The sequence below is a fragment of the Mauremys reevesii genome, linkage group 1, assembly GCF_016161935.1.
Source record: "Mauremys reevesii isolate NIE-2019 linkage group 1, ASM1616193v1, whole genome shotgun sequence".
In the NCBI taxonomy this organism is placed as follows: Eukaryota; Metazoa; Chordata; order Testudines; family Geoemydidae; genus Mauremys; species Mauremys reevesii.
This window is the reverse complement of record NC_052623.1, coordinates 96,990,572-97,017,692: the sequence shown is the minus strand read 5'-3', so window position 1 is coordinate 97,017,692 and position 27,121 is coordinate 96,990,572. Positions and strand designations below refer to the sequence as shown.

The 27,121-nt window shown below is 41.7% G+C and overlaps 1 protein-coding gene across 5 annotated transcripts in view; it reads right to left on the bottom strand.

Moving 5' to 3' along the window:
- GPC5 (glypican 5) overlaps positions 1 to 27,121 on the bottom strand; it is a 225,755-nt gene that overhangs the window by 37,684 nt on the left and 160,950 nt on the right. For all 5 annotated transcript variants that reach the window (XM_039520436.1, XM_039520438.1, XM_039520440.1 and 2 more), the window contains one exon: positions 17,554 to 18,248. In XM_039520436.1, the coding sequence (XP_039376370.1) occupies positions 17,554 to 18,248 (695 nt within the window). The remainder of the gene's footprint in view (positions 1 to 17,553; positions 18,249 to 27,121) is intronic.

The window sequence follows — 27,121 nt, the reverse complement described above, 5'->3', positions numbered from 1 at the left end:
TTAAGTACTGGCCTAACTTTAAACATGTTAGTAGAATTTGTACAACACAACCCTCTTACAAGGTTCCACTGCTATATTCCCGCTTTTTTCTTTTAAAATCAGAGACGAAAGGGGAGGTGGGGGAGGGACAGCTTTGAAATGTATAATTGTTGACAAACCAGAGATTCCAATAAGATATTACAGTTTTGACTGAAGCTTTTTCTGTATGTCTCCATCATTAATTTGTTTAGTGCATACAAACCCTACAATATCCAGGAAAAACAATGGGCTTGCTTAATAAAATAAGGCATCTTTCCAGATGTCAATTTCAAGCACTTTTGAATTTAGCATGGAGCAAGCCAAAATCAGCCATTCATTTTAACTCCTATCCCTCTGCTTCTATATTCTGTTATTCAAGTGTTACAAAAGGGAAAGGTTATTTCAGTCTGTCAAAAGCTTTTTCTCCGGAGACTAATTTGAGTTATCCCCACCAGAAAGTACTCTACTTAGGAAGTTGCATAAATACAAAACGGCAAATGACTGCCAAGGACAGGGGTCGGCAGCCTCTGGCATGCGGCTCACCAGGGTAAGCACCCTGGCGGGCCGGGACAGTTTGTTTATCTGCTGCATTGGCAAGTTCAGTGGACTGCGGCTCCCACTGGCCGCGGTTTGCCGTCCCAGGCCAATGTGGGAGGCGGGAAGCCGCGGCCAGCACATCCCTCGGCGCTTCCCACTGCCCCTACTGTGGGAACAGGCAATCTTTTTTGCTGAAAGGGATCTGGGGGTCATAGTAGACCAAAAGCTAAATATGAGTCAACAGTGTAACACTGTTGCAAAAAAAGCAAACATCATTCTGGGATGTATTTGCAGGAGGGTGATAAGCAGGACATTCTCATGTTCTTCCACTCTACTCCATGCTGATTAGGCCTCAACTGGAATATTGTGTCCAGTTCTGGGTGCCAAATACTAGGAAAGATGTGGAAAAATTGGAGAAAGTCCAGAGAACAGCAACAAAAATGATTAAAGATCTAGAAAACATGACGTATGAGGGAAGATTGAAAAAAATGGATTTGTTTGGTCTGGAAAAGAGAAGATTGAGAGGGGACTGTTATCAGGTACATAAAACATTGTTACAAGGAGGAGGGAGAAAAAAATGTTCTTTTTAACTTCTGAGGATAGGACAAGAAGCAATGGGCTTAAATTGCAGCAAGGGCAGTTTAGGTTGAACATTAGGAAAAACTTCCTAACTGTCATGATGGTTAAACATTGGAATAAATTGCCTAGGGAGGTTGTGGAATCTCCATCAATGGAGATTTTTAAAAGCAAGTTAGACAAACACCTGTCAGGAATGGTCTAGATAATACGTTGTCCTGCCATGAGTGCAGGAGACTGGACTAGATGACTTCTTGAGGTCCCTTCCAGTCCTATGATTCTATAAAAGAGTGGAGAATATTTAAAATGAAATAAATTAACAGAGGGGTTTGTGATTTCTGAGAAAGCCATTTTTGACTTTGCTGACTAGTAGGTTTTGTTCATTGGCTGTAATCCTCATCCAAACCATCTAGTAGTTTAACTATCTACCATCATTCTTTTTCTGATTTGATTAATTGCTGCCATATTTCTGGCACTGCACCAAACCCATTGCAGGAGGAACCAATGCAGATAAGGAAAAGGGGAACTATTTACAAAGGAAAAGGCCCTGCTTGACTCTTACTAGGTAAAATACTCAGCCTGGTTCCAAAACAAGGTCACTCTTCCCAAATGCACCATTAGAATCTGCGGAGAACCTGGCATGGATTCTATGGAGAAGCATGTCAGAAAGAGCTGGTACAAAAGCATCCCCTTTGATGCCATATCAGTGAAATTGCTTGCCCCACACTGAATCTCAGCAATGATCCATTTCTTCTACAGACTTTCTACTCTATTTCACTACCAACGATGAGAGGGTAAATATTATAGATATACATGTGGGAGTACAATTTTGATTTCCCCCCCATAGAAAAAACATTTTATAGTGAACTATTTGGTTTCTTTGGTTATTTATCAGGCCATTTGCTAACAAACCACTGAATCTGCCACTAACTTCTCTTGCTATTTAAGTGATTATCTTGTGTGTAATATTATGTGTACTTTCTGCGTGCCAAGGCATTATGGCCATTTTGTAGGCTGTGGAGACAAAAAGATGACTTAAGCCAAGATTTTCCAGAAATAACTAATCATTTTGGATTACTCCATTTCTAGGTGTTCAGTTTCAGATACTTTAAAGGAGCCTGATTTCCAGAGGAGGATGTGCAAATAAGACAAATAAGATCCCTTTAAGGTGTCTCAGGTTAGGCACCTAAAATTAGTAATCTGCTAAAAACCATACATACAGTCAGATACATATGGATCTACAAAGCCTAATGCTAATATTGGCCTTTTCTTCACATTCAAATCTGCTCCTTCCCAGGAGCGGAGGTTCCAATTCCATCCGACGTTGCTGGCATAAATACCATTTGGACTCATAAAAATGAGTTCTTTCCACCTCTCTCAGAGCATCTTCCCAACTCCTGAACATTTTGATAAATTATCTCCTGAGTTGGCTGGGTCAGTGCATTTTTACTATATTTGGCCTTCTGGGGTGTGCATGGCCCATAAGGCTGTACAAATTTAGGCTAGAAAGGACCTGATAAAAAGATCTACATAAAACAGACATGTGACAGAGGGAACCAAGAATGCAAGTCTTCCATTTATAACCTAACTCCACATGAACATGCTATACTCTTTGTGGCTCATCAATGAAATATTAAATTTTATGTGCAAATGTGTTATAGCAATTCAAACTATGTGTTTTATAGCTAGTCATCTTGGGTAATAATGATCAATAAAGAAATAAAATTATTGTATTGCCCATTAACTCATCCTTTCTGCTAACATTTAATGACACAAGGAAGCTTTTTAATATCAATGACAGTAACAACAAATCTTCACATAAATTGTAAATCCACAGATTGAGACTACTTAAGAGAACTTAAATCTTCTTGCAGCTCTAAGCAAATATTTTATTGGTTAGAACTCTTGCTGCAGTTAAAATGCTTAAGAATTTCTCAGAAAATATGGATGGGATTTTCAAAAGCATTCAGTGTTGGACTAACTTTAATACCATTGAAGTCAAAGGGAGTTGGAAAAGATTTAGACCAAAGTTGACTGTTTTTTGAAAATCCCACTTCATATTACTATACTTTTACTCTTATTTCACACAAAATAACTACATTAAAAAGCATTATTAAGGTTGCAAAGTGAGGCACTTAAAAAGTAGGAAATGAAGGTTGCCCATATAACCTTAATTCGGCCTCCTTGTGTATGCACATTATGATACAGTCTTTGATTACATGATCACATACTGTTCTTTTCATAGGACCCTTACTTCACTCAGTGCACAGAATGGATGGTTGTTCACTGAATGAGCAGCTATTCTATATTTCTTTTTCCCTAATCATTCAATTTGTGGTCCCATATATTATTTACTTACAGCACACCATCCAAACCCTGCTCTGAAGACAGAATTATTAATTTCCTCATATACTTTAATATTGTTCTGTCATCATAATATCTTAATTGCTTTCTGTCACTACCTCTGCCACAGAATTCCTGTGATATTCTGGGCAAGTCACATAAACCAAAATTTTCACAGATGGCCACAGTGTGATCCTCATTTTCTGGTTACCCAACTTGAGACATTCAAGTCTGATTTGCAGAAGTGTTGAGCACTCAAAACTGCAGCTGAGCTCATGGAAACTGTGTTTTGAACATATAAAATTCTATATAATGCTGACACTCAGGAATAATATTTTCAATTCTAGGCTTCTTCCTGCCCTTCTGCTTCTTTCCACCACATCCTCCCCTTGTGCATTCCCTTGCTACTATTCCCCCCACTCTTATTCAATTTCTGCCCCTGTCCCCGCATAATCCCTTATCATCTGCCCTGACCCTGACCTCCTCTCCCCGCAGCTTCTGTCCATGTTTCCCTACCACTTCTATCCTCCACATTCCACAGCTTCTGCCCTTTCCCACCCCTGGCTCCTGTCCCTCTCTTCCCTAGTCCTGCCACTCTTGCATCTTCTGACCTCCCCCTGCTTCTGCCCATCCTGTCCTACACCACTCCTGCCAGCTCCTGCTCTTAACCCCTCTCCTGTGCACTGCATCATTTCTTAACCCTTTGCATTTTTTTTCACCCCTTCCCCTCCATACTACCTGGGTGCCAGCAGGGCAAATTTAAAGAGACATTCTTCCTGCTTTCTGTTTTGGTACACAGTGGCACAGCGGACCTGGGCAGCTAATAGTAGCAATCACAGGGAGAATGTCAGTCAGCCCCTGCACCTCTGGGCTGGGGCATGGTCAGTCACTGTGTGAGGATGTTGCATGTGCAGTCTGGTTATGTATAGGATCTGTGGGGGACACAGAAGGCTCAGTGCAGATGGAATCTTCAAAGTATATAGCTGCCAAACCCTAGCAAGCCTCTGATTATGTTCAAACTGAGATTTTTCAGAAGTTTATAACCTGGCCAAAATAGGGTAATTTTTCACAGGGACACACCCCGTCACCAAAGCAATCCTACTGACAAATTTTAAGCCATTGCTCCAAAGCATGGAGGCACTAGAGCAGTAGTCCCCAACCTTTTCTGTGAGACAGGCGCCGGACGACTAGCCGACGATGACTGTGCTTCTTGATGTTGCCATTTCTCAGTGGCATTTAGGCGGCTGCTTGTCCGGTAGCCAGTAGGCGGGGACACATGAATGCCCTGGCAGGCACCATGACACCCGCGGGCACCGCGTTGGGGACCCCTGCACTAGAGCTTCTCAACAAAATGGTTTGAGAGGTGTGACAAAACATAGGAAAAAACATTTAGCCCTAAGCTCATTCTTGGAAATGGCTGAACTGTTTTAGATGACCTTTCAAAAAAAAGTTAGCCAGAGGTAGACACCCAACATGGAAAATTTTCAGCCCATCTGATTGCAATTTGGCAAAGTTGTAAGCAACTGAAAACGGGGTCTTATGATGGAGAACCTTAATGGTAGGCATAGCAATGTGTACCGCATACAATATGATAGCGTCTGAATATACATTCATATATGTATATAAAACACACATGAATATTAGAAAAACAATGTACGTTTATATATACGCATACACATGTACACACACACATGCACACACACACACACATATATCTACCATTATACTCAGAGCACATAGTGGAATCTATATTACGATTTGTGTATAGCATATACATATAATAAAACACTTCCAAATTTCACCTTTCAGCATTTGTTTTTCTCCTTACTTCTTAAAAGCACAAACAGTTACTGCTAAAGAGACTCTGTTCTAACTCTGCAGAGATTGCTTTGAGAGCATGAGACAGTCATTATTTGCTGACTCACAATCATTTATTCTGAATTTGTTAGAACCACTGATGCATGAACTGCTTATCAAAGTGTGATAAACAGTTCATGAGTCTCTCTGGTAAATTAATATTAATGAGCCAATTTTCAAAGGCTTCAGGACCCCTTCCCTCTAAAACCAAATTAATTATTTTACGTGGAGAAACATTTATTGCCTATCTGAATTAACTATTTCTAAGCAAAAATTGCCTGGACCATTTAACCCACAGATATAAAACACATTTACAAAAGCTACACTAATTTACTAGACCATTATATCTCAAAGAGTCATAGGCCTGGTCTACACTAGGACTTTAATTCGAATTTAGCAGCGTTAATTCGAATTAACCGTGCACCCGTCCACACCACGAAGATATTTAATTCGACATAGAGGGCTCTTTAGTTCGACTTCTGTACTCCTCCCCGACGAGGGGAGTAGCGCTAAATTCGACATGGCTATGTCGAATTAGGCTAGGTGTGGATGCAAATCGACCTTAGGAGCTCCGGGAGCTATCCCACAGTGCACCACTCTGTTGATGCTCTGAACAGCAGTCCGAGCTTGGATGCTCTGACCAGCCACACAGGAAAAGCCCCGGGAAAATTTGAATTCCTTTTCCTGTCTGGCCAGTTTGAATCTCATTTCCTGCGTGGATGTCGTGGCGAGCTCAGCAGCACTGGCAAAGATGCAGAGCTCTCCAGCAGAGGAGTCCAGGCAATCTCAGAGTAGAAAGAGGTCCCCAGCAAGGACTGACCAGGAAGTCTTGGATCTCATTGCTGTGTGGGGCGATGAGTCTGTGCTTTCGGAGCTGTGCTCCAACAAACTTAATGCCAAGACCTACGAGAAAGTCTCCAAAGCCATGGCACTCAGAGGATACAGCCGGGATACAACGCAGTGCCACGTGAAAGTCAAGGAGCTGAGACAAGGCTACAAGAAGACCAAAGCGGCAAATGGACGCTCCGGAGCCCAGCCCCAGACATGCTGCTTCTACGAGGCACTGCATGCCATTCTCGGTGGGTCTGCCACCACTGCCCCACCAGTGTCCGTGGACTCTGAGGATGGGATAGTGTCAACAGCCAGTTCCTCGGCGATGTTCGCAGACAGGGAAGATGAGGAAGGAGATGGGGGGGGGGCAGTCGACAGCGCTTACAACGCTGATTTTCCAGACAGCCAGGATCTCTTCATCATCCTCACTGAGATCCCCTACCAACCCTCCCCAGCCATTACCCCGGACCCTGAATCAGGGGAAGGATCAGTCTGTAAGTGCTTTAAACATGTTAACATTTATTTTTAATGGAGCAAGAATAGTTACTAGTTGAAAAGAAGGTCAATATATATGGGGATAGAACTGAAATCCTCTTGGGAGATCTCCGAGAAGCTCTCCTGGAGGTAATCGAAAAGCCTCTGCATGAGGTTCCTGGGGAGAGCTGCCTTATTCGGTGCTCCGAAGTAGCACATTTTTCCGCGCCAGGCTTTCATCTGGTACTCCGGGACCATTGCCTCAACGAGCATGGCAGCATAGGCCCCTGGTTTGTGCTCGCTTTCACGCAGCATGCGCTCTCTATCTCTTTCTGTGACCCTCCTCAGGTGATCTCGCTCGGAGACTCCTGCATTTAATTAGAGTAATTTGTTTACTATTAGTATTGGGAATGCTTCACTGTTCCTTTGCATAACAAGAAGCGTCACTTTACAGCCAAGTGGTGGAGGCTGCAGAGTGGCAGCGGCTGCAGAGTGGCAGCATACAGGGATCTTTCCCAGTGAACAGACGCGAGGGGGTGGAACAGGGGCAGAGTTTATGCTTTCAGGATTGCCTGCAGCAAGAGGACAGTGGTATACATTCACTTTTAAGCAGCCAAAAGTCTTTGGCTTACCATGCCTGGCTGCTCCACGGATTCTGCTGTCCTGTCCCACTTGTCTGATCTGCAGTGCAATCCCCCAGGCAATGAAAGCGAATACCGAAAATTCAAACTTTCCCCGAGTGACTGCGCATGAGATAGGTGCTGTGCATGATCTTGTTCACAGACACTGACTAGACTATGTTTCTTCTTTGCAAAAATGTATCTTTGTAAGGAATTCACTCCCTTTTTCCCATCACACAGCTGCAACTGTATTCCGACCTGCTCCAGCATGCCCCTCACAGAGGCTGGCGCAGATTAGGCGGCGCAAGAAAAAGACACGGGACGAGATGTTCGCAGAACTTATGGGCTGCTTATGTGTTGGAAGGGGGGATACGTGGTGAACAGGGTATGTAACCGCAAAAGAAAGTCAACAGTAACTGAAACAGGGGCAGGTTCAGCTTCTCTGTAAAGAAACTGAACAGTCACAGGTTACCCTGCAACCTGAGGAACCTATCTTTCAAAGCCTCTCGGATGCGCAGCACTTCCCGCTGGGCTCTTCTAATTGCACGGGTGTCTGGCTGAGCGTAATCAGCAGCCAGGCGATTTGCCTCAACCTCCCATCCCGCCATAAAGGTCTCCCCCTTGCTCTCACAGAGATTGTGGAGCACACAGCAAACAGCAATAACAATGGGTATATTGGTTTCACTGAGATCTGAGCGAGTCAGTAAGCTCCTCCATCTCCCCTTGAGACGTCCGAAAGCACACTCCACCACCATTCTGCACTTGCTCAGCCGGTAGTTGAAGAGTTCCTTGTCACTGTCCAAGGCGCCTGTATAGGGCTTCATGAGCCAGGGCATTAGCGGGTAGGCTGGGTCGCCGAGGATCACTGTAGGCATCTGCACATCCCCAACAGTTATTTTGTGGTCCGGGAAGAAACTACCTTCCTGCAGGCGTCTAAACAGACCAGAGTTCCTGAACACACGCGCGTCATGAACCTTGCCTGGCCACCCGACGTTGATGTTGGTAAAGCGTCCCCTATGGTCCACCAGTGCTTGCAGCACCATTGAAAAGTAGCCCTTTCTGTTAATATACTGGCTGGCCTGGTGGGCCAGTCCCAGGATAGGGATGTGAGTCCCATCTATAGCCCCACCGCAGTTTGGGAATCCCATCGCGGCGAAGCCATCTATGACGACCTGGACGTTTCCCAGGGCCACTACCTTTGAGAGCAGGAGCTCAACGATTGCGTTGGCTACTTGCATCACAGCAACCCCCACGGTAGATTTGCCCACGCCAAAGTGGTTTGCTACTGACCAGTAGCTGTCTGGCGTGGCAAGTTTCCACAGGGCTATGGCCACTCGCTTCTGCACACTCAGGGCTGCTCGCATCCGGGTGTCCTTGCGCTTCAGGGCAGGGGACAGCAAGTCACACAGTTCAAGGAAAGTGCCCTTACGCATGCGGAAGTTTCGCAGCCACTGTGATTCATCCCAGACCTGCAGCACTATGCGGTCCCACCAGTCCGTGCTTGTTTCCCGGGCCCAGAATCGCCGTTCCATAGCATGAACATGACCCATTGCCACCATGATCTCCACGGCACGGCGTACCGTGCTTTCTGAGAGGTCTGTGCCACTCTGTGACTTCATGTCCTCACCGCGCTGCCGGAGCCTCCTCGACCGATTTCTCAGCATCTGACTGTTGAAGAGGTGTACAATAAGGTGCGAGTAGTTGACAACGGCCATAAGTGCAGCAATGATCGCAGCAGGCTCCATGATCGCAGTGGAGTGCTGTGGCGTCCGCGCTGTCACTAACAGGAAAAGTGCGCGAACTGATTTCCCGCCGGCAGAAGTGACGGTTCAATGATGACAGTTACCCAAAAGCACCCTCGACACATTTTTTCCCCCAGCAGGCATTGGGGGCTCTACCCAGCATTCAAATGGGCAGCGGGGACTGCGGGAACTGTGGGATAGCTGCCCACAGTGCACCGCTTCCAAAGTTGACGCTTGCCCTGTTAGTGTGGACTCACAAAGTCGAATTAGTGTCCTTAGTGTGGACACACAAATTCGACTTTGTAAGGTCGATTCCACAAATTTGACTTAAGTTAAATCGAACTACTCTTGTAGTGTAGACATACCCATAGTCTATTGTGTTAAAGACCAAAAAAATCCAAACTATAACCTTGAGAGACTATTTGTGCCAGGTTATTGTTACTGATCTGCATTACAGTCGAGACCTGATCCAAAGCCCAATAAAGTGAATGGAAAGACTCCCACTGATTTTTAGGTTTTGGAACTGGTCCTATCTGAGAAGGCCTTAATACAGCAGCAGTACTCTCAATACCAGGCATTCAAAAACTAGACTCTGGAACAAAAAAAAATAAGAAATTTTAAAATATAAAAATTGATTGAATTTTATAGGTCTTATTTTTTGAGCCTTTATGTTTACACTCCAGTCACATGTGCAAGCTTTTCTTCGCAACACTGAGGGCTAGAATCTTAGGACAGGTGTACGCTTGAAAACACTGCATCGGCACAGCTGCACCACTGTAGCGCTTAAGTGAAGATATTCCTACACTGAGAGTGCTTCTTCCGTCAGCTTAATTAATCCACCTCTGCGAGAGGTAGTAGCTATGTCAACAGGAACTCTCCCGCTGACCTACCATTGTCTACACCAGGGGTTAGGTCGGTATAGGTATGTCACTCAACCCTCAGAGCAACGTAGTTATACCAATATAAGTCTGTAGTATAGACCTAGCCTTACTTTTATTTATTTATTTTACATGAAAGCTGATATTCTTGTATACTCATTTGTGTCCAAGAGCTGGGGCTTTCACAAGAATACTAAATACAGTGAGACTTGTGATAAAAGTGTGAGAGTTGGTAAATAAATAAATAGTAATGACTCCTTTTTAGAGTTGTTAGGCACTATTGGGTGAATTAAAGAGTCACCAGGAAAACATGAGAAAATTTAATGGTAATTGTGTTTACCGTAAGGGGACCATGCCAACACACTGTCAGGTAATAACAGAGGAATTTTCTTAATCAGATGTCAGTTCTGACATGAGGTTCCTAATACAATGTCCTTTATACAAGTAATAAGTGCCACAGAGCCATTACAATGCGTACTTCAGAGTGCTTGGAGTTTGGAGGTAAAATCAATTCTATGCGGGGGAGGGAGTGGTTTGAGCCTGCTAGCCCCAGGGTTGTGAGTTCAATCCTTGAGGGCACCACTTAGGGATTTGAGGCAAAAATCAGTACTTGGTCCTGCTAGTGAAGGCAGGGGGCTGGACTCAATGACCCTTCAGAGTCCCTTCCAGTTCTTTGAGATATAGATACATCTCCATATATTTTTATTTATTTTATCAGTCACTGACAACAGGGACATGTCCCACCCTGAACTTCTCTCCAACTGAGACAAGTTCCACAGTGAGCTTAATTCAATTGTACTTTCCTAAATTACAGATTGTGTTAAAATAATACCTGAGAAAAAGCATATCCCTGTGCTGAGCATTCATTCCCCATAATGAAAGAAACTCAAATATTTGGATGTGCGTTTCCATCTCTATTCTTGATTATATATTTGTCTTCAATGTGGGCCAGATCTCTGGAGCTTATTAGTTGAAGTAAGGACATTTTCAGTTAAGCACAGATACCTTATCCTATTCTTCACTGTGCTCAGGTACACAGATCCATTATAATGGGGTTTTCACAGCAGTGGGAACGAGGACTTTTGGACATCCAAAATATTATTGTTGTGCTGGAGGGTATCTGTGGCTGCTCACAAGTGTGTCTTTGATCCCTTTGTCAACCACTGACTGTACTGAAGCCAATGTGCATGCTTACCAATTTTCATTCAGGCTAAATGGAAGAAGCGAATCATAGAATCATAGACTTTAAGGTCAGAAGGGACCATTATGATCATCCATTTGATGTCCAAAAGTCCAGGGTTTCTCAAAAAGGGGTTGCCGGCCGAACCGGTGTGTTTACCTGCCCCATCCACAGGTCTGGCCGATCGCAGCTCCCACTGGCGGCGGATCACTAGTCCGGGCCAATGGGAGCTGCTGGAAGCAGTGCGGAGCCAGGGCAGGCAGGGAGCCTGCCTTAGCCCTGCTGCACTTCTGGACAAGAGCCGCCTGAGGTAAGCACCGCCTAGCCGGAGCCTGCATCCCGAGCTCCCTGCCCCAGGTCAGAACCCCCTTGTGCACCCAAATTCCCTCCCAGGGCTCACACCCCAAACCCCTGCCCCAGGTCAGAACTCCCTCCTGCACTCTAACTCTCTTCCAGACCCCGCACCCCCTCCTGCACCCCAATCCCCTCGCCAGCCCTGAGCCCCCTCCTGGAGCCTGCCCTCCCCACCCCAACCCCCCGCCCCAGGCCCTACCCCAGAGTCCACAGCCCCGCTGGAGCCCTCAACCACTCCTGCATCCTAACCCCCTGCCCCAGCCCAGTGAAAGTGAGTGAGTTTGGGGAAGAGCGAGCGATGGAGGAAGGGGGACTGGAGTGAGTGGGGGGAAGGGCCTTAGAGAAGGGGTGGGGGAGAAGCAGGGTCTTGGTGCAGGGGGCGGGGCAAGGGTATTCAGTTTTGTGCAGTTAGAAAGTTGGCAACCATAACTGGAGATGTTTGATACTTGGTTGCTGCTGCAACAGTAGCTCACCTAACTGACTCTTCATTTTTGAAAATGCAAGTCTATGATGCTTACAGCTGCTAATGGTGAAAACTGTTTTCCTATCTATGCTCCTTAGGATAATGCCCTTTCTTACCTACTTCTCCCACTTACTCTAAATGTTCTTATTTTGTAACATTATCAACAGTCACAACTGCTGCAAGTTGTACGATTTATATAAACTGATTACATTTAAAACAAACTGAAAGAATAATATGTCTGCAAAGTCAAGAACTCAGAAACTAAAAAATGGTAGTATTAAGTTTGCCAATGAAGCCTCGATTTCCTTAAGTGTCTTCCCCAGCCTGGCATAGTTTCCTTTGATATGTTCCAGCGAAAATCTAGCCATATCATTCATTCCCACATGAAGGACAATCAGTGGATTCTTTCCCGTTCACATTAGGATCCTCTTCAGCCTCAGGTCCACATCCCATATCTTAGCACCCGGCAGACAGCACACCCTTCTGTTCTCTGGATCAGCTCTGGTTACAGGCCTGTCTATTCTTCTCAGTAAGGAATCCCCAGTCACGTAGACCTGCCTTTTCCTTGTGACAGTGCGATTCTCCAGTCTATCCCCTGTTCCCTCTGGCTGCAAGTCCTCTCGATTCCTATTCACCCTTGCAGTCCTCTGCAACCCATCCCGTGTCCTTCTGGGGCTCATGTTTGGTGTCATCTCCATTGACTCTTCCCCTCTCCTTATAGGGCTAGCTGCTCTTCTCTTCTTCCTTGCCCTCTCACCTTCGGTGGGCACCTACTGCGCCCTTTCTTCACTTTCCAACTCTGCAAACCTGTTCCTGAGCTCTATTGCTCCTTCATCTTTTCCTCTGCCCATCTTTTCCTCTGCCTGGTTCTCTTAGTCACATGCTTCCACCATCCACTTTCTTCACCCAGCTGTCTCCCCTCAGAATTCTTTGGTCCTGCTTCCATCTGCAAGTCTGAGCTTTTCCCTTCAGCCTCATCATGTCTTTGCTCCATCATCTGCTCGAACCCCCTTCTAAGCTCGACCAGAGTTTCCACCTGCATCTCCAATCCTCGGATCTTTTCTTCCATCAGCTCCATAAAGTGGCACTTCATGCAGACAAAACTCTTTTCAGGTACCCCCTCCAGGATCATGTACATGCCGCAGCTTCCACATCCTGTCATCCTCACTGTGTCTTCCACTGCTTGGGTCACTACAACTGCTGCCTCTGTCTCTGTCATAGGCTTTCCACCTAAATCCTGTAAATCTGGGAAACACAAACCAACCCAAAACACCACCACTCACAGCAAAACAAACCCCCAACAAGCACCAAGACACTGCTAGAACACTGCACACTCCCTTCAGTAGCCTGTGTGTTCCTCTGCCTGCCTCTTAGTCTTCCCCCAAACTCCCACTCAAACTCCCCTGTTTACAGCTCTGTTTGCTGGCTCCTGTGCTGCTGCAGCTGTCTATGCCGCTGCCCGACTGGCTGGCTACCTTTATAGGACCCCTAGTCAGAGAAGCCCCACCCCCTAATCAGGGCTCAGTGTGTCTCCCAGCACCCTGCCCCTACCAGCCTCCACACATACAAATACAAATAGCTACAAATACCTTCTCCTCCAACAGAAGTCCCACTCAAACTCCCCTGTTTACAGCTCTGTTTGCTGGCTCCTGTGCCGCTGCAGCTCCTTAATGGAATAAGATAGCGGATACAACAGAATCCACTGCCCACGGCATTGGATCAGATTGGAAAGCCTGAGCAAGAACTAACTCAGAGAGAATAAGAGGAGTTCCCTGGGACTGAATGAAAATGAAGAGTCTAGGGCATTGATTGGTGGAGCTGTGTGTGTCTGTATGTGTCAGAAGTAGAAAGCAAACAGAAAAGCCAACAGAAAGCCAGATAAGCAATGTGAGTGTGGCCCCGGAAGGAAGCCAATAAAGAGTTTCATTTACACAAAGGACTGACTGGAAAGACATTCTTGAAAATTGAGAGCAAGGAAACTGCCTCCTGTTGTTTGTTCCTACTGTGTTCAGGGAAACAGGACTTTGTGTATAACAGGGGTTGGCAACCTCTGGCACGTGGCTCACCAGGGTAAGCACCCTGGCGGGCCGGGCCAGTTTGTTTACTTACCGCGTCAGCAGGTTAGGCCGATCGCGGATCCCATTGGCTGCGATTTGCCATCCCAGGCCAATGCGGGAGGCGGGAAGCCGCGGCCAGCACATCCCTCAGCCCGCAGCGCTTCCTGCTGCCCCCATTGGCCTGGGACAGCGAACCGCGGCCAGTGGGAGCCACGGTCCACTGAACCTGCCGATGTGGCAAATAAACAAACTGGCCCGGCCCACCAGGGTGCTTACCCTGATGAGCCGCGTGCCAGAGGTTGCCGACCACCAAAGAAATACCTGACTCAATTAATTTCTTCTCCTTAAGAAAACAACTTATCAATAACTATTGGCTAACAGCTCAAGTCAACAGACAATATTATGCAGTATATATCGTCCTTCGTGTGGGCACTTTGGAGTGGAAAAGACTTCTGCTAATAAAAAAGGCACTGGCTAAAGACTGGATAACTAATACGTAGAATTTGGTGAATGTATATTTTGATGACCAGGTGGCCACCTATCACATCTTAATGCATTACTTCTCTGCCCTGAGACTGTCATTGCTCCTAAGGACTGTCATTGCTCCTAAGGACTGGAGTTTGATGTTTAATAGAATGAAGAGTACGCCTTTAATTTATTTTGGGAGTAAATGCTATGACAGTTTTGAGGACTATTTGTCTGACTTAATCGGTAAAATGAAAATGAAATTTTCATCTGACAGGAGACAGTAGCTATAAGGAAGTCTGCTTTAATGGATAGGAAAAATAATGACACCTCCTGCAGTGGTTCAATCTGGGTAATATTGTAAGGAGTAGAATGAGATTTCAAGGTTGTGTTCTATGAACTTGTCTGACTACAGTAAATGCTGTTGCTCTAAGAAAACAGTTCATGCTGGAATTTATTTAAAACTTCCTTTTATTTCATATATAATATTGATTATTTTGCTTGAACTCTTGTGCTTACACATACACAAGAAGACGAGGAACTTAAGGCTCTGTTTAACTTGTTTAACATGGTAGTTATTCTGCTGGCTGGTGCAAAGTTCATGGAATATCTGTTCACTTCTTAAGGTCTATGCGAAGGGTGATCACTTCATCTAAGTATCCATTTTCAATAAGTCTGGTGATGGATGGAAAACTGACTTTTTGTAATTGCAGACCTACTCTGAGAGACAGACACACCAAAAGGTTCAATGGTAGGTTAGAGCAGAGACTCTTCAGCCAAAATGGCATCAGTATTGCTGTCACTCTCACCTTCCTATCTTTGGTATGGTCCTGGGAGCAGTGGAAAAGGTGAACAGCCACCAAATTAATTGAGGTAAGTGAGGATATGTCTTGGTAATGGTAGTGATTGCAGTTGGGAGGAGTGGGAGAGCTATCATCCACAAGGAAAATAGAGGAATTGTCTTTGTGATAATAAAATGAGAGAAGATAAATCTCTTTGAGGAATCTATTCAGATAGAGCTCTGCTCTGTCTGTTCCCAAGTTTCTGAGGCTAGAAATAGGATGGGGAACAGACTGCATGGCTAAGATCTGAAGTAGGTGATGGATGATTTCATTTATGTCCTATCATTTCCATGGACTGTTTGAGATTAGGAATGGGACAAAGTTGTTCCCACAGCTCAGTAGAGAACCCCCTCTTGACGATGTCTAGCGACTGATTTTGACCAAAGCTGTTGAGAGCCATTTGTTTCCAAGATGAAGGAGCCTGACACCAGTCAGGGGTCTAACTTCAGAGAGAGCTGGATGGGAATCATGAAGATAGCTCTAGGGTAACTGTGGGCAGCCACTAACCTCATCTCAGAAATCTACACATGTTCTAGCTACCACTTTCAAAGTAATATTTCCTCCAGTTGTACTTCAGGGACTAATTCAACTGGCCATATTATCTGTGTTCCTTCTATATTGCCGGGTAGGGGCCAGGTTTGTAAGTCAGCTCTTCCAAGGACTCTGAATAGCCTCAACTTCCCATAAAGTTTCCCTTTGTAGTACTAACATACCTACAGTGGCATCTGGGAATGACAGCCCAGTAGTTAGGGCACAGCAATCTGCAGTCAATGACAACAGACCACTATTTCCCCCTCTTTAGATGTGTCAGCCCATTATTTCCCCCTCTATTCCATGGAAGTAAGCAGGAGAACCAGGCACTAGTCTATTAGATAAGGCTTTGTTGTGGGCAGAGGCCAGTTCAGCAGCAGGTAAACCAAGTGAGAAGGAGTTTGTGATAGTCCTAGCATTATTATGGGCACCTGAGGTGATACCACACCATACCACAGTCACATCCAACCAAAAATTGATCTGCACATCCTCTAAAAAAAAACAAAAAAACCCCACTTTCTATTCTAGGTTCTTATGCTACTCACATCACCATGGTAGTTGAGCAGAGTATGATGGAAGCACCCATGAAAGTTATAGGTGAAAGTGTACTTACACAACATACTATGGAATAAGTATAACAGAGTAAGAGTTAACATTTGTTGGCATAGATATGCCTCATACATTTGCAGCTACATTAGCTTTAACTAATGCCCTGGTATATTAAAAAAAAAAAAAAAAAAAAAACCTCTTCACTTTTCATGAGTTCACAGCTAAGTTAGCTTCTCATGCAAGTTACTCTTCCCCTGAAACGTCCTCAAGGAAGAATGTGCTACTCGTTGCAAATGAAATGTACACTCTATTGATGCTAACAAAAATATTCAAATAAATCTACCTACAGCCATAGGTGTTGAAGACAAACCATTGGCATCTAAAGGGAAGGGATGTTTATTACTTGTCATCTTTATAGTTAGATATATATTAAACATCAGATCTTATATTTCTAGTTCATGAAAATAAGGGGCTTTGATCATGGTATAAAGTCCATGAGATTTCCAAACCTGTTACAATGAATGTGATAGAGTAATAAACATCTTCACCGGTCTGGCAATTCATTTAATATTATGAACCAAATCTGGCAGTCATTTGCCTAACCCCTAGCATTTTTTACAAAAGCAGAAAGTCTCTGGTATTAGCTTTCAGCATGCAACTTAGTTTTTGCTTATTAGTATTTTAAAACACCAAACTTAATTCAGCACTCACTCTTATTCAACAGTTGTAGAATTCTCAGTAAAGGCCATTCAGTGAAGGCACTGAAAAGTATAACGGCTAAATGGACAAAATGACAAAAAGCAAAAAGTAGAAAACTCTATTTTACTGATTCTCACATAATTGATTACAAAAAATCAGGCTGTGGTTTCATGAGTGTGAAATATTTTTCATCATCACTTCAACTGTTTAGATGGTTCTGGTAAACATTACAAGTTCATTCTGCAACTGGAAAACTAGCTTTTCACCCTGAAAAAAAAAATCTGCAAATGCTAAAAAATGGTGACTCCTCATTCTGTTATAGTTGTGAATACAGTATTTGAGAAAATAGCAAGTCATGTGAATAACTAAAGAAAAAACTGACAATTTTGTACAACTGTTTTGCTATATGAAGCCCTTTTTGGACACAAACATTGTGTTAATTTGTATAACAATGATCAAAACATCCAACAATTTTCCAAGTTAGTTTCCATGTGCTGTGTTTCCAATAAGCATGGAAGAAAATAGGTAGGTGCTTACCTGTTCAGTTACTTTTGGTCCATTGATACTAGCATGTGTCAGAGCATCATTAACAAGTGAGTGAAAGTTCAGAAGTACGTGCTCAATGTCATATGTCCCATGCATTGTACTGGATAACTCTTCCAATGACTGAATATATCTCCGCCAGTGAAGGTCAATTTCTGCCATGTTAGCCAAGCAGCCTCTGAGTACATTCAGGCAGTACCCCATACATGGCTTACTTAAAGTCATTCCTTGGCAGTGGGGGCAATATTGCATTCGTAGTAAGGCTCTGCTACAGTCTTTAGAGAACTGCAAATGATCTGTTGTATTGATCACTTCAATCCCTAAATTGAGGGCCTGCAAAAAAGTACGACTGGATAAAAATGATCTCCCCATTTGTCCCATGACTACTTTTGGAACATTACCAAAAGGACTGAAATCTCTTTGTGACATTCGAATGCATTCTGAATATTCCAGTGAAATGTCAGTCAGACCAGGATTAATCAGATGGTTATAGACTAGTGGGAACAGGGTGTCAAAAAATCTGTTCACCAGTTCTTCTGTACTAATGTCTATGCCAAATACAAAGAGTCCCACATCTGTAAAAAACTCTTGAACGGCCATAGCAGCCTCGACAGCCATGTTTCTGTATGTGTTGCAGAAAAGTATGCTTGTGTAATTCTCAGCCTGTCTGATAAGCATTTCAAAGGTTTCTGTAATAAAAAAAAGAGGTGAATATTTTAGAGTAAAATAGGATTACACATTTCAGCAAAAACTTAAGAATCTAACAAGGATTATATTACTTTAATTTGTGTTTCACTTATATGACAGATATCTTTGCATTGCAACAATTAATGGCTAAAATTTAAGAAGATACATTCTAAATGACATATAAACCCTCTTTCTTAGTGTTTTGACAGTACCTAGCACATTGTGGATCCTACTAAAATATACAATAATAAACACCAACTTTTCTGATATAATGTATTTTATAAACAAATGCAAAGGGAAAATGAATGGTAACTAACTTGCAGAATAAATCAGACACCAGCAGTAGCTGTCTTGATACATTAGATCACCCACTCCATTAATTCAATAGACCTTTCACAATTTGTAATGTAAGTGAAATATTATCACTCATTCCACTTCGAATAATGAAATAAAGTCTCTACCCTTTAGAATGGGGTGTTAAAGATGGCAATGAACACTTGAAACAGCTCTTCTGTTTTATTCATTAATATGTAACTTTTACAGAGCAAACAAATGTGGCTTCTTTTTGAAAGAGAGCAGTTGCAGCACATACAATCTGTAGCATACTTTTAAACTGTGCTGATAAATCCAACAATAGCAATGGTCAATGAGAACTGAGAGCACTCGGAACTTTGCAGAACCTGGCTCAATGCTAGCAAAAAGATGGTTGCTATGGGAACAAATGCTAATGTTGTGCATGTTATGCCTTACTGATGTATAAGCACCCCGGATAAAATGAGTTAAAATACCCACACATAACCTAATTCTGAAAGTAGGTAAGAAGATTATGTAGGTTAAAATATTTTCCTGTGAATGGGAAGTCAAACCCTTTCTGAGGTTCAGTGGGTTCACAAAAGGAGGGTTAATGCTCCCACCACCTTTCAAAACACTTGAACCTATGTGAGGAGCCTTGGACTAGGAGTTTGCCAGGTGAAAAGTCCATGGGCTGTGACTGGAAAAGAGAGCAGTGTGTTTAAGCAGTTAGATTATAAGAGTTGCTTCTTGGTGATTGGGCAGTGATGCCATAAGATTTCTGCAAGAAAATAGCATGTGTACAGTTTGTAACCACCTCTGTTCAATAGAACAGAAGTCATATACATTTTGTAAATAAGCAAATTACACTAAATACCCTAACTCTGCATCACTGATTTCTACTTTGTTAGCACAGAGTTAAAGTTGCACAGACATGTACCTTAACTCTCTTTCCTGATTTTCAAAGTTTCAAGTTTTACTGAACTTGATGTTTGGAAGGACACAAGATACCACTGGGCAATCTTAACTCCTTGTTAATGGGAAGGTTTGGGAGGGGGGGGTTGTTGGTCAGTGAATGTAGCTTGTGATAAATTTGAAACAGTAAAACATGCCCTCATACCCACAAAACTCAGTTGGTGAATTCTCCCTTTATGAGCTCTTTGTGGTGTCACTCAATCATTTGCAATTTGTTCAGAGTACAGTGGCATAATTGCTCACTGTCTTGAGCTGCTCTGCAAGATTTGCACTGACTGCCTAGAAACTGGCAGATTAACTTTAAACTGACACACTTGCTTTTAAAAGCCCTTTACAGTTGGCTTTCCAAACTCTGGGGCCTACTACTCATGCCTTTTAATGATGGATTTCTGTACTCACACAGTACCCAGTGCTTAGAATTTTGCCACTATATCTGACATTGACAGGGAATCAAGGTTTTTACTGCATTGGGACCTGTAACATGTAATTTCCTTCCCCCAAAATCCACCTCCATTTTATCCCATTTTAAAAAACATCTTAAAGTTTTAATTTCTCCCCAAAGGTGTTTAGAATAGCCACTCTTGACCTTTTATTTATCACATTCCTGTTCTTGTATGTGTATTTATTCTGCAGTACAGCACCCTCACCATTTTGAGAAAAGGGTGGTATATAAGTAAAGTTATTACATAGGCATCACTAATGGCACAATACATAATATGTGAAACTGACGGCTCCAAGCCATCACACCGAATAACTGGCCCTATGGGAGGTTTCAAGCTGTCAACTACCCAGGGCCTATCTTTCTCTGTACCTAACATTATGTATCCCAACCAATGACAACTCTGCCCTCCTCCCCCCCGCATACCAGAGCTCTCTACACTAGGAAAGTAGCATTTTACTGAAGACAGTGGTCTGCCTTAGGGCCAAGTGAACAAGTATTGACTATGCTTTAATTGCTTGAACAGTGAGGGAAAAAATCTATTAGTACCATAGCATAAACCATTCTTAAAATCAGAACACTTGATATTGGAGTTTTTTTCTTATTTGCTTTTTCAAAATACAGTCTATATTTTTCTAATTGCAATAAAATATCACATCCATGTCTCTGCCTAACAAATAACCTTGGGAATTGAAGAAAGGAGGCTTCCCTCTACTGGAATGAGGAAGCAATCTCACTGCCAATCTCTGGTGTCAATTTATAGAATGGAAAGAGATATCAGGCTCTCCTAGTTCATATTCTTAGCCAATCGAATGAAATATGCTTGCATACACAGCAGTATATATAATCACACAAGGCCATCTAGCCCAGGGACACAACATACCTCCATAATAGTTTCAACAATATCTGACCCTTTAGAACAGGAAGTCTCCATTATATGAATAACCTATAGGGTAAAATGATAAGCCTCTTTGATCTATGTCTGTCAAGGCTGAATCCCCACTCTGTCACTCCAAGTGCAGAAGTGGGGCCCACAAGAATTTTAAAAATTAATACTTGCCACCCCAGGCTTGTATTAAACTCCCAAAGTTACAGTTTTTCTCTGACCTTGGCTTGGAAAACGCTGCCACCACCCAAATGCAAAAACCTCCTTTGAACCCAGGAAGGAGCACTTGGGAATTCCTCCCTGTGGGGTACCCTCAAGCCCTTTCAGCCTCCCCTCTGGGGAAGAGCTGAGAAAGAAAACAAAGGAAATTAGCTGTGACTACCAGCTAATCAAACAACATGCACAAACCTCTTAGGACACCAAAATCCAATCCTGTTCTTAAAAAAGGTAAATTTTATTAAAAAGAAAAAGAAAGAGAATACATCTGGAACATAGGCTTTTGCTAGATTTTAAAAGAGCAATTCCAAAAATCAAGCACCCAAAATAGCTTTTTTGAGGATTCAGCTTAAAGATCACAAGCAAACAAAAGCATCTGGGGTTAGCACAGAGGAGTCCACAGGCCAATAAGAAATAAAAGAAATAACCCTAATCACGTCTTTTTAGACATTCCCTAATTTTACTTGCATATCTGAGGCTCCAGGTAAGTAGGTTCAAGGTATGAATTGATAATCTATAATCATACCTGGCTTAAAGCTGGTTACAGTATTAAGGCCTATGTCCCTGCATCCCAGAGAGCAACAGACAAAGGGAAAGTTTCTTTCCCAATTTTAAAAAAGTTCTATCTTTCCATTGGCTCTTTTGGTCAGGTGCCAATTTTTTTTTCTTTACCTGGGGGACTTTTTAACACTTTACAGATAAAGCAAGTAAAGAACAGCTACCAAGAGGGATTTTACAGCTAACTGGCTGTACAGCTAACTCCCCCTTTATTTACCACAACGTGTTCCGGGACATAACCTTTAAGGTTTTAAATAAGGAGATTGGTTTCTTATTGCTGTTTCTACCACGACCCTTTCATATAATGTATCATTTTTGCATTAGTGGACATGAACAGTTACAAAACAAACTATTCAGTCCCATCTTGCTTTGTGATTTGCAGGTAAGGAGAATGAAAACTTGGTTCTTTCAAAAACAAATACCATTGGTGTGTTGTGGTCTACCCCCCACCCTCCAGATCTGCATAAAAAACTCAGTTCAGGAAATACAAATGAGGGGTTTACAAACCCATGGGAACCTTGGCTAAAATGTACAGAAGTGAAAGAACATTAGTAGACAACCCATTTTACCTACTGAGGAACTAACTAAATGTTAACATCTGAAATGACTGGGTTTTTATTCAATAAGAAAGCTAGAATCTTGCTACTAAATATTCCATGTAGCCACAAAAGAAAAGTCTTAGGGCAGGTCCATACTCACCGCGCGGGTCGACACAGTGAGTTCGACTTCTTCGAGTTCGAACTATCGCGTCTAATCAAGACGTGATAGTTCGAACTCCCCGCACGCTCCGGTCGACTCCAGAACTCCACCACCGCGAACGGCGGTGGCGGAGTCGACCTTGGAGCCGCGGAGTTCGACCCCGCCGCGTCTGGACGGGTAAGTAAGTCGAACTAGGGTTGAACTTGCGTACCCTAGTTCGACCCCCCCCCCCTTAGTGTAGACCAGGCCTTAGAAAGGAACTTGATTTGCCCCACATATTTCAATGTAGCCCAGAAAATCCTTATTTATAGTTTTCTTTTATCATATTTATTTTTTAAACTGGCTCTCTCTAAAAATAAAGACAGGTTTCAGAGTAGCAGCCGCGTTAGTCTGTATCCGCAAAAAGAACAGCTTCAGAAACAGACTCCAACGAGCAACTGCAGAACTTGAAATAATATGCAAACTAGATACCATCATTTATGCTTGAATAGAGCCTGGGAATGGCTGAGCATTACACACACTGAATCTATTTCCCCACCTTAAGTATCCTCACACCTTGTCATTATCACGACAAAATATTTTTTTCTCCTGATGATAATTACTCATCTTATTAGGTAGGGGAACTCCCACCTTTTCATGTTCTCTGTATGTGCATATATATCTCCTTACTATATGTCCCATTCTATGCATCCGATGAAGTGGGCTGTAGCCCACAAAAGCTTATGCTCAAATAAATCTGTTAGTCTCTAAGGTGCCACAAGTACTCCTGTTCTTTTTGCCTAAAAATAAAGAAAAGGAAAATATGCAGATCAAATCAATAGTTGTAAAACCACCCACATTAAAAACTATAAGAATCAGATCTTGCCAAATTATGTCTGACAGTTATTGTGAGGAGTATTTTTAATTTAGTCAGTGACTCACCACCATAAAAACCCAAGAAATTATAGAGTAATCAGCCTAAATTGGACCTGAAGCCCAAGATTGTCTGCAGCACATCTGAGAATTAATTATTTATGTATAGAAATAAAGGGGACTGGAACCTGGTCCAAAGTCCATTAAAGTCAATGGAATTTTTTTTTAACTTCAGTTGGCTTTGGATCAAGTCCTTAATAAAAAGAAGACGATTACAGAGAAGATGTATTAATACATTCCATATGAACTGATCATTATTGTACAAGCCACCTTCCTTTTCCCATTAAAAATGTGTCAAAAGTTTCCCTTAATTTAAGGTTTGATTATAGTACAGGTCTAGTATTTCTGGTCAGCTTAATCTCTCTGATCATTCTCCAGAAGACTGAGGAAAGATGTGTTAATTCTACCTTTTTTCTTTAACCCTCCCATAAAAACTAGACAGATTGCCTACTTCAGACAGAGGAAATTTCATCCACTGCCTTTTCTATTCAGTTTTATATGTGAATAATACCCATCTTTCTCTCTAAAAATGCATTCAACTACACTAAGATATGTTCTCTACACTCACTGAACTATGATCTTTAAATTTAAAGTGCATAACAGACACACTGATGAGGGGAGGGGGGAATCAAGCTGATTCCTATTTCAGGCTGTTTAAATAAAACAAACCATAAGATATACTGAAGTCTTCTGAGAAGGTGGCTATTTTCAAAAGTTCAGATTCTCAGTCTTTTACAGGAACCTTACCAATACTTTAGATAAAATTCATATCAGTAGGTAATGTTAGTAAAATGATGATGTAATAGTAACCTCTTTAGAATGACATAGAACAGGGATTTTATGACCCATTTAAAAATTTTCATTATTATTCTTTCATAGATAAAAACCATAAAATACATAATCTAAAATGGCTATGACAATTCAAGGCTGCAGTACTCTAATGCTAAAAGCAGAAACATTAGATAAAAGAATAAATCATGCTGTACATGGATAATCAATAGATTTTTTACAATGTAGTTCTAAACAATAAACTTTCAAGACTGAATTACATTTCTAGTGCCCCTGCAATCCACAAGTGATTGAATGCACAAACCTGCATGACTTATTGACCATTTGCCCTTTTCTAAGCAGCATGTGATACCTGACACATGAAGAATGGAGAAGTAGAAGACCTACGTTTACCTGTGATATGGAACAGTACCTGTGAACATTTCACAATGACAATCTGTGTCGTTCATGACACTTTCAGAGGCAAGACGACAATTAAGTCAATTTATTCCTGATCAATACTGTGAGTATATCAGATCTATAGTAATGGGGTTCTGCATATTATAATACTCTGCATTCTGATTTACATCTAACTTCAGAAATTATTCACCCACATAAAATAATTGGTGAGTATATAGTCCATATAAATCCAAATGTACATAAAAAACATCACTAATATAACAAAGATTATCATGAAAAGCTACCTTTTTACAGTTATTAAATGTATTTTTTCAAAAGAACTTACTTTATGATTTTCACATTTGTACCTACCATAACAAGATCAACTTTAATACAAAGATTTTATTAGCTGTTTAAACTGTTGGAAAGCATATCAATTTCTCATTTTATATCTGTGCCAGGAAGCAACAGAAAATAGAAGACTAGACAAAACATATAATACAAACAGGACAAAATTAAGTAATTCAGTAAATTGTTTTATTGTTTATTATGGGTGGATTCTAATAATTTTGAATTGATTGTTCATGTTAACGCATGAAGATAAGTTATGTTCTTGTTAATATCTGCACATGTGATTAGTATATACCATTAAAAAATGGTTTATCATTTTACAATTATTTGTTTTACAGTAAGTGTAACCTCTCATTTATTCTTTTTAATTTGTTTATCCCAGAGAGCTACTTACAATTGCAAGAATTACAAAGAAACTATAATAGCATGTTTCTTCTCTCTCCCTAAAGAAGTAATCAAACCATAGCTTTAAAAACAAATGTCTTTATTGATTTTAAAACTAGATACAAAACTAAATATGAGAACTACAAGCTATTGACAAGCAACAAAAAACAAATACTTACAAAAACAGCGTTCTGGACTGCTACATCACTTCACCACCTCTCATTTGCACTTCTTTTTAAGATAATGTAAGAAATAATCCCTCCAGTTTTACCATTAATAGTACAAATGATATGCTCATATGAAGCAATTTCTGCTTTGTCTATATATAAAACAAACTTTTACAAATAGGGCATGAGACCACCCTGGCTCCTCTTCCTGGGCTCAATCCAACTTTCATGAAATATTCACATAGATTACGCTGGAAGTTGCATTTGGCCCTAAATGGGCACTGAAAGTCTTTAAATATTTGGACCTCTAATACCCATCCCAACAGGTTGTGTTTTCCAATTGTACATCTTGGGGTAGGAGTTGAGGACAGATTTTTGGAGCAAATTTCTTCTCCTTATGTTTAATAGAACGGGACATTAAAATGATGACTACATTTCTCAAAATTCTTGCACCTTTTTCAAAGCTTACCCATTCTTTTGCTTAATAGAGTTTAATCCACTGCACTTGTTATTAAATAAAGTGATCTATGCTCTAAATATTGAGACTTTACACTGGAAAAAATAATATTACACAAAGGTGCCCTGATAGATTCCAGTTTCATTATTACTAATGGGCCAGTCAGTTACATTGTATTGCAATTTGGCACCAGTCCAACGTCTAATTTTGTACACAGCAAATGAATAAGCACTCAGCTATTCTCCAATATATAACTAATGCAAGTTACAGCCACAAAGACTGGGTTAAAGCTCTCCCAGAAACCATTAAGAACACTCTGAGCCTTTGACAAAAGAATTTACAGTGTATACAAAAAATCAAAATTAACCCATTAGACCTAACCCAAATACCACACCTTAAAGAAGAGCATTAAAAAATCAACTAAATTCTAATATCTAAATAGTGCTGTGGATGTTTTCAGATTTGAAACCTCAAACTGATCATATGGAACAGCCTGAGTCTAGTAGTGTTTCACTAGAGACATTTGCTGCTGAGTACTCTAATATGTTTTACTTCTGCTTATGGACAGTCCAAATAATGTTGGATGTCAAGCTGTCATCTAGAGATATGGTCCAATCATGCATGCCTGGCATACACATAACTCCTACTGGTCAAAGGGAATTTTGAGTACACAAATCTCAGCTCAAGTTTGCAGCTTAGGAAAACAAAAGCCTGTAATAAATGCCAGATCTGTCCAAAATAATGCATTTAGAATTTTTAAAATACATGTTACAGGAAAATTACTCTTGGAAAAAACCTAAACTGCATAAATATTCCCAGCCATGAAGTAGTATGAGGTGCCATATCTAGTGTGTGAGCCTCATATCATTTATCAAAGCAGCAAAGATGAGTTGGAAGAATATTATTCCCAAGACACATAAATGATCATAACTAATTAACTCACTCAGGCATTGCCTGTGAACGTTAGATGAGACAGGGATCTAAAGGATAAGTGCCAGCAGAAAATCCGTGGGATTCACTAAAATTAATCTCCATTAACATACACTTCAAATTGATCCAGTTCAACACTATTGATTCAGCAGATACCACAACATTTCTGTGGAGTGAAATCTACTAGGAGGAACTAACAGATTGACCCAAATGACACATATTTGGTCCTTCTTTATCTGGAATTGCTGTTGGTAACTTCTCCTGCTTTGATGTTTTTATTTGCCAAGATATCAAAAATTAATTGAACATGCAATTTACTTACCAAAATTGAGAGAAAAACTGAAAACTTTGAAACTGAAAACTTAGCTCAATATTATTTACACAAAGATCTACATTACTGAGTAATGACAGAACATCTCCTACAATTTTTTTCCTTGATCAGA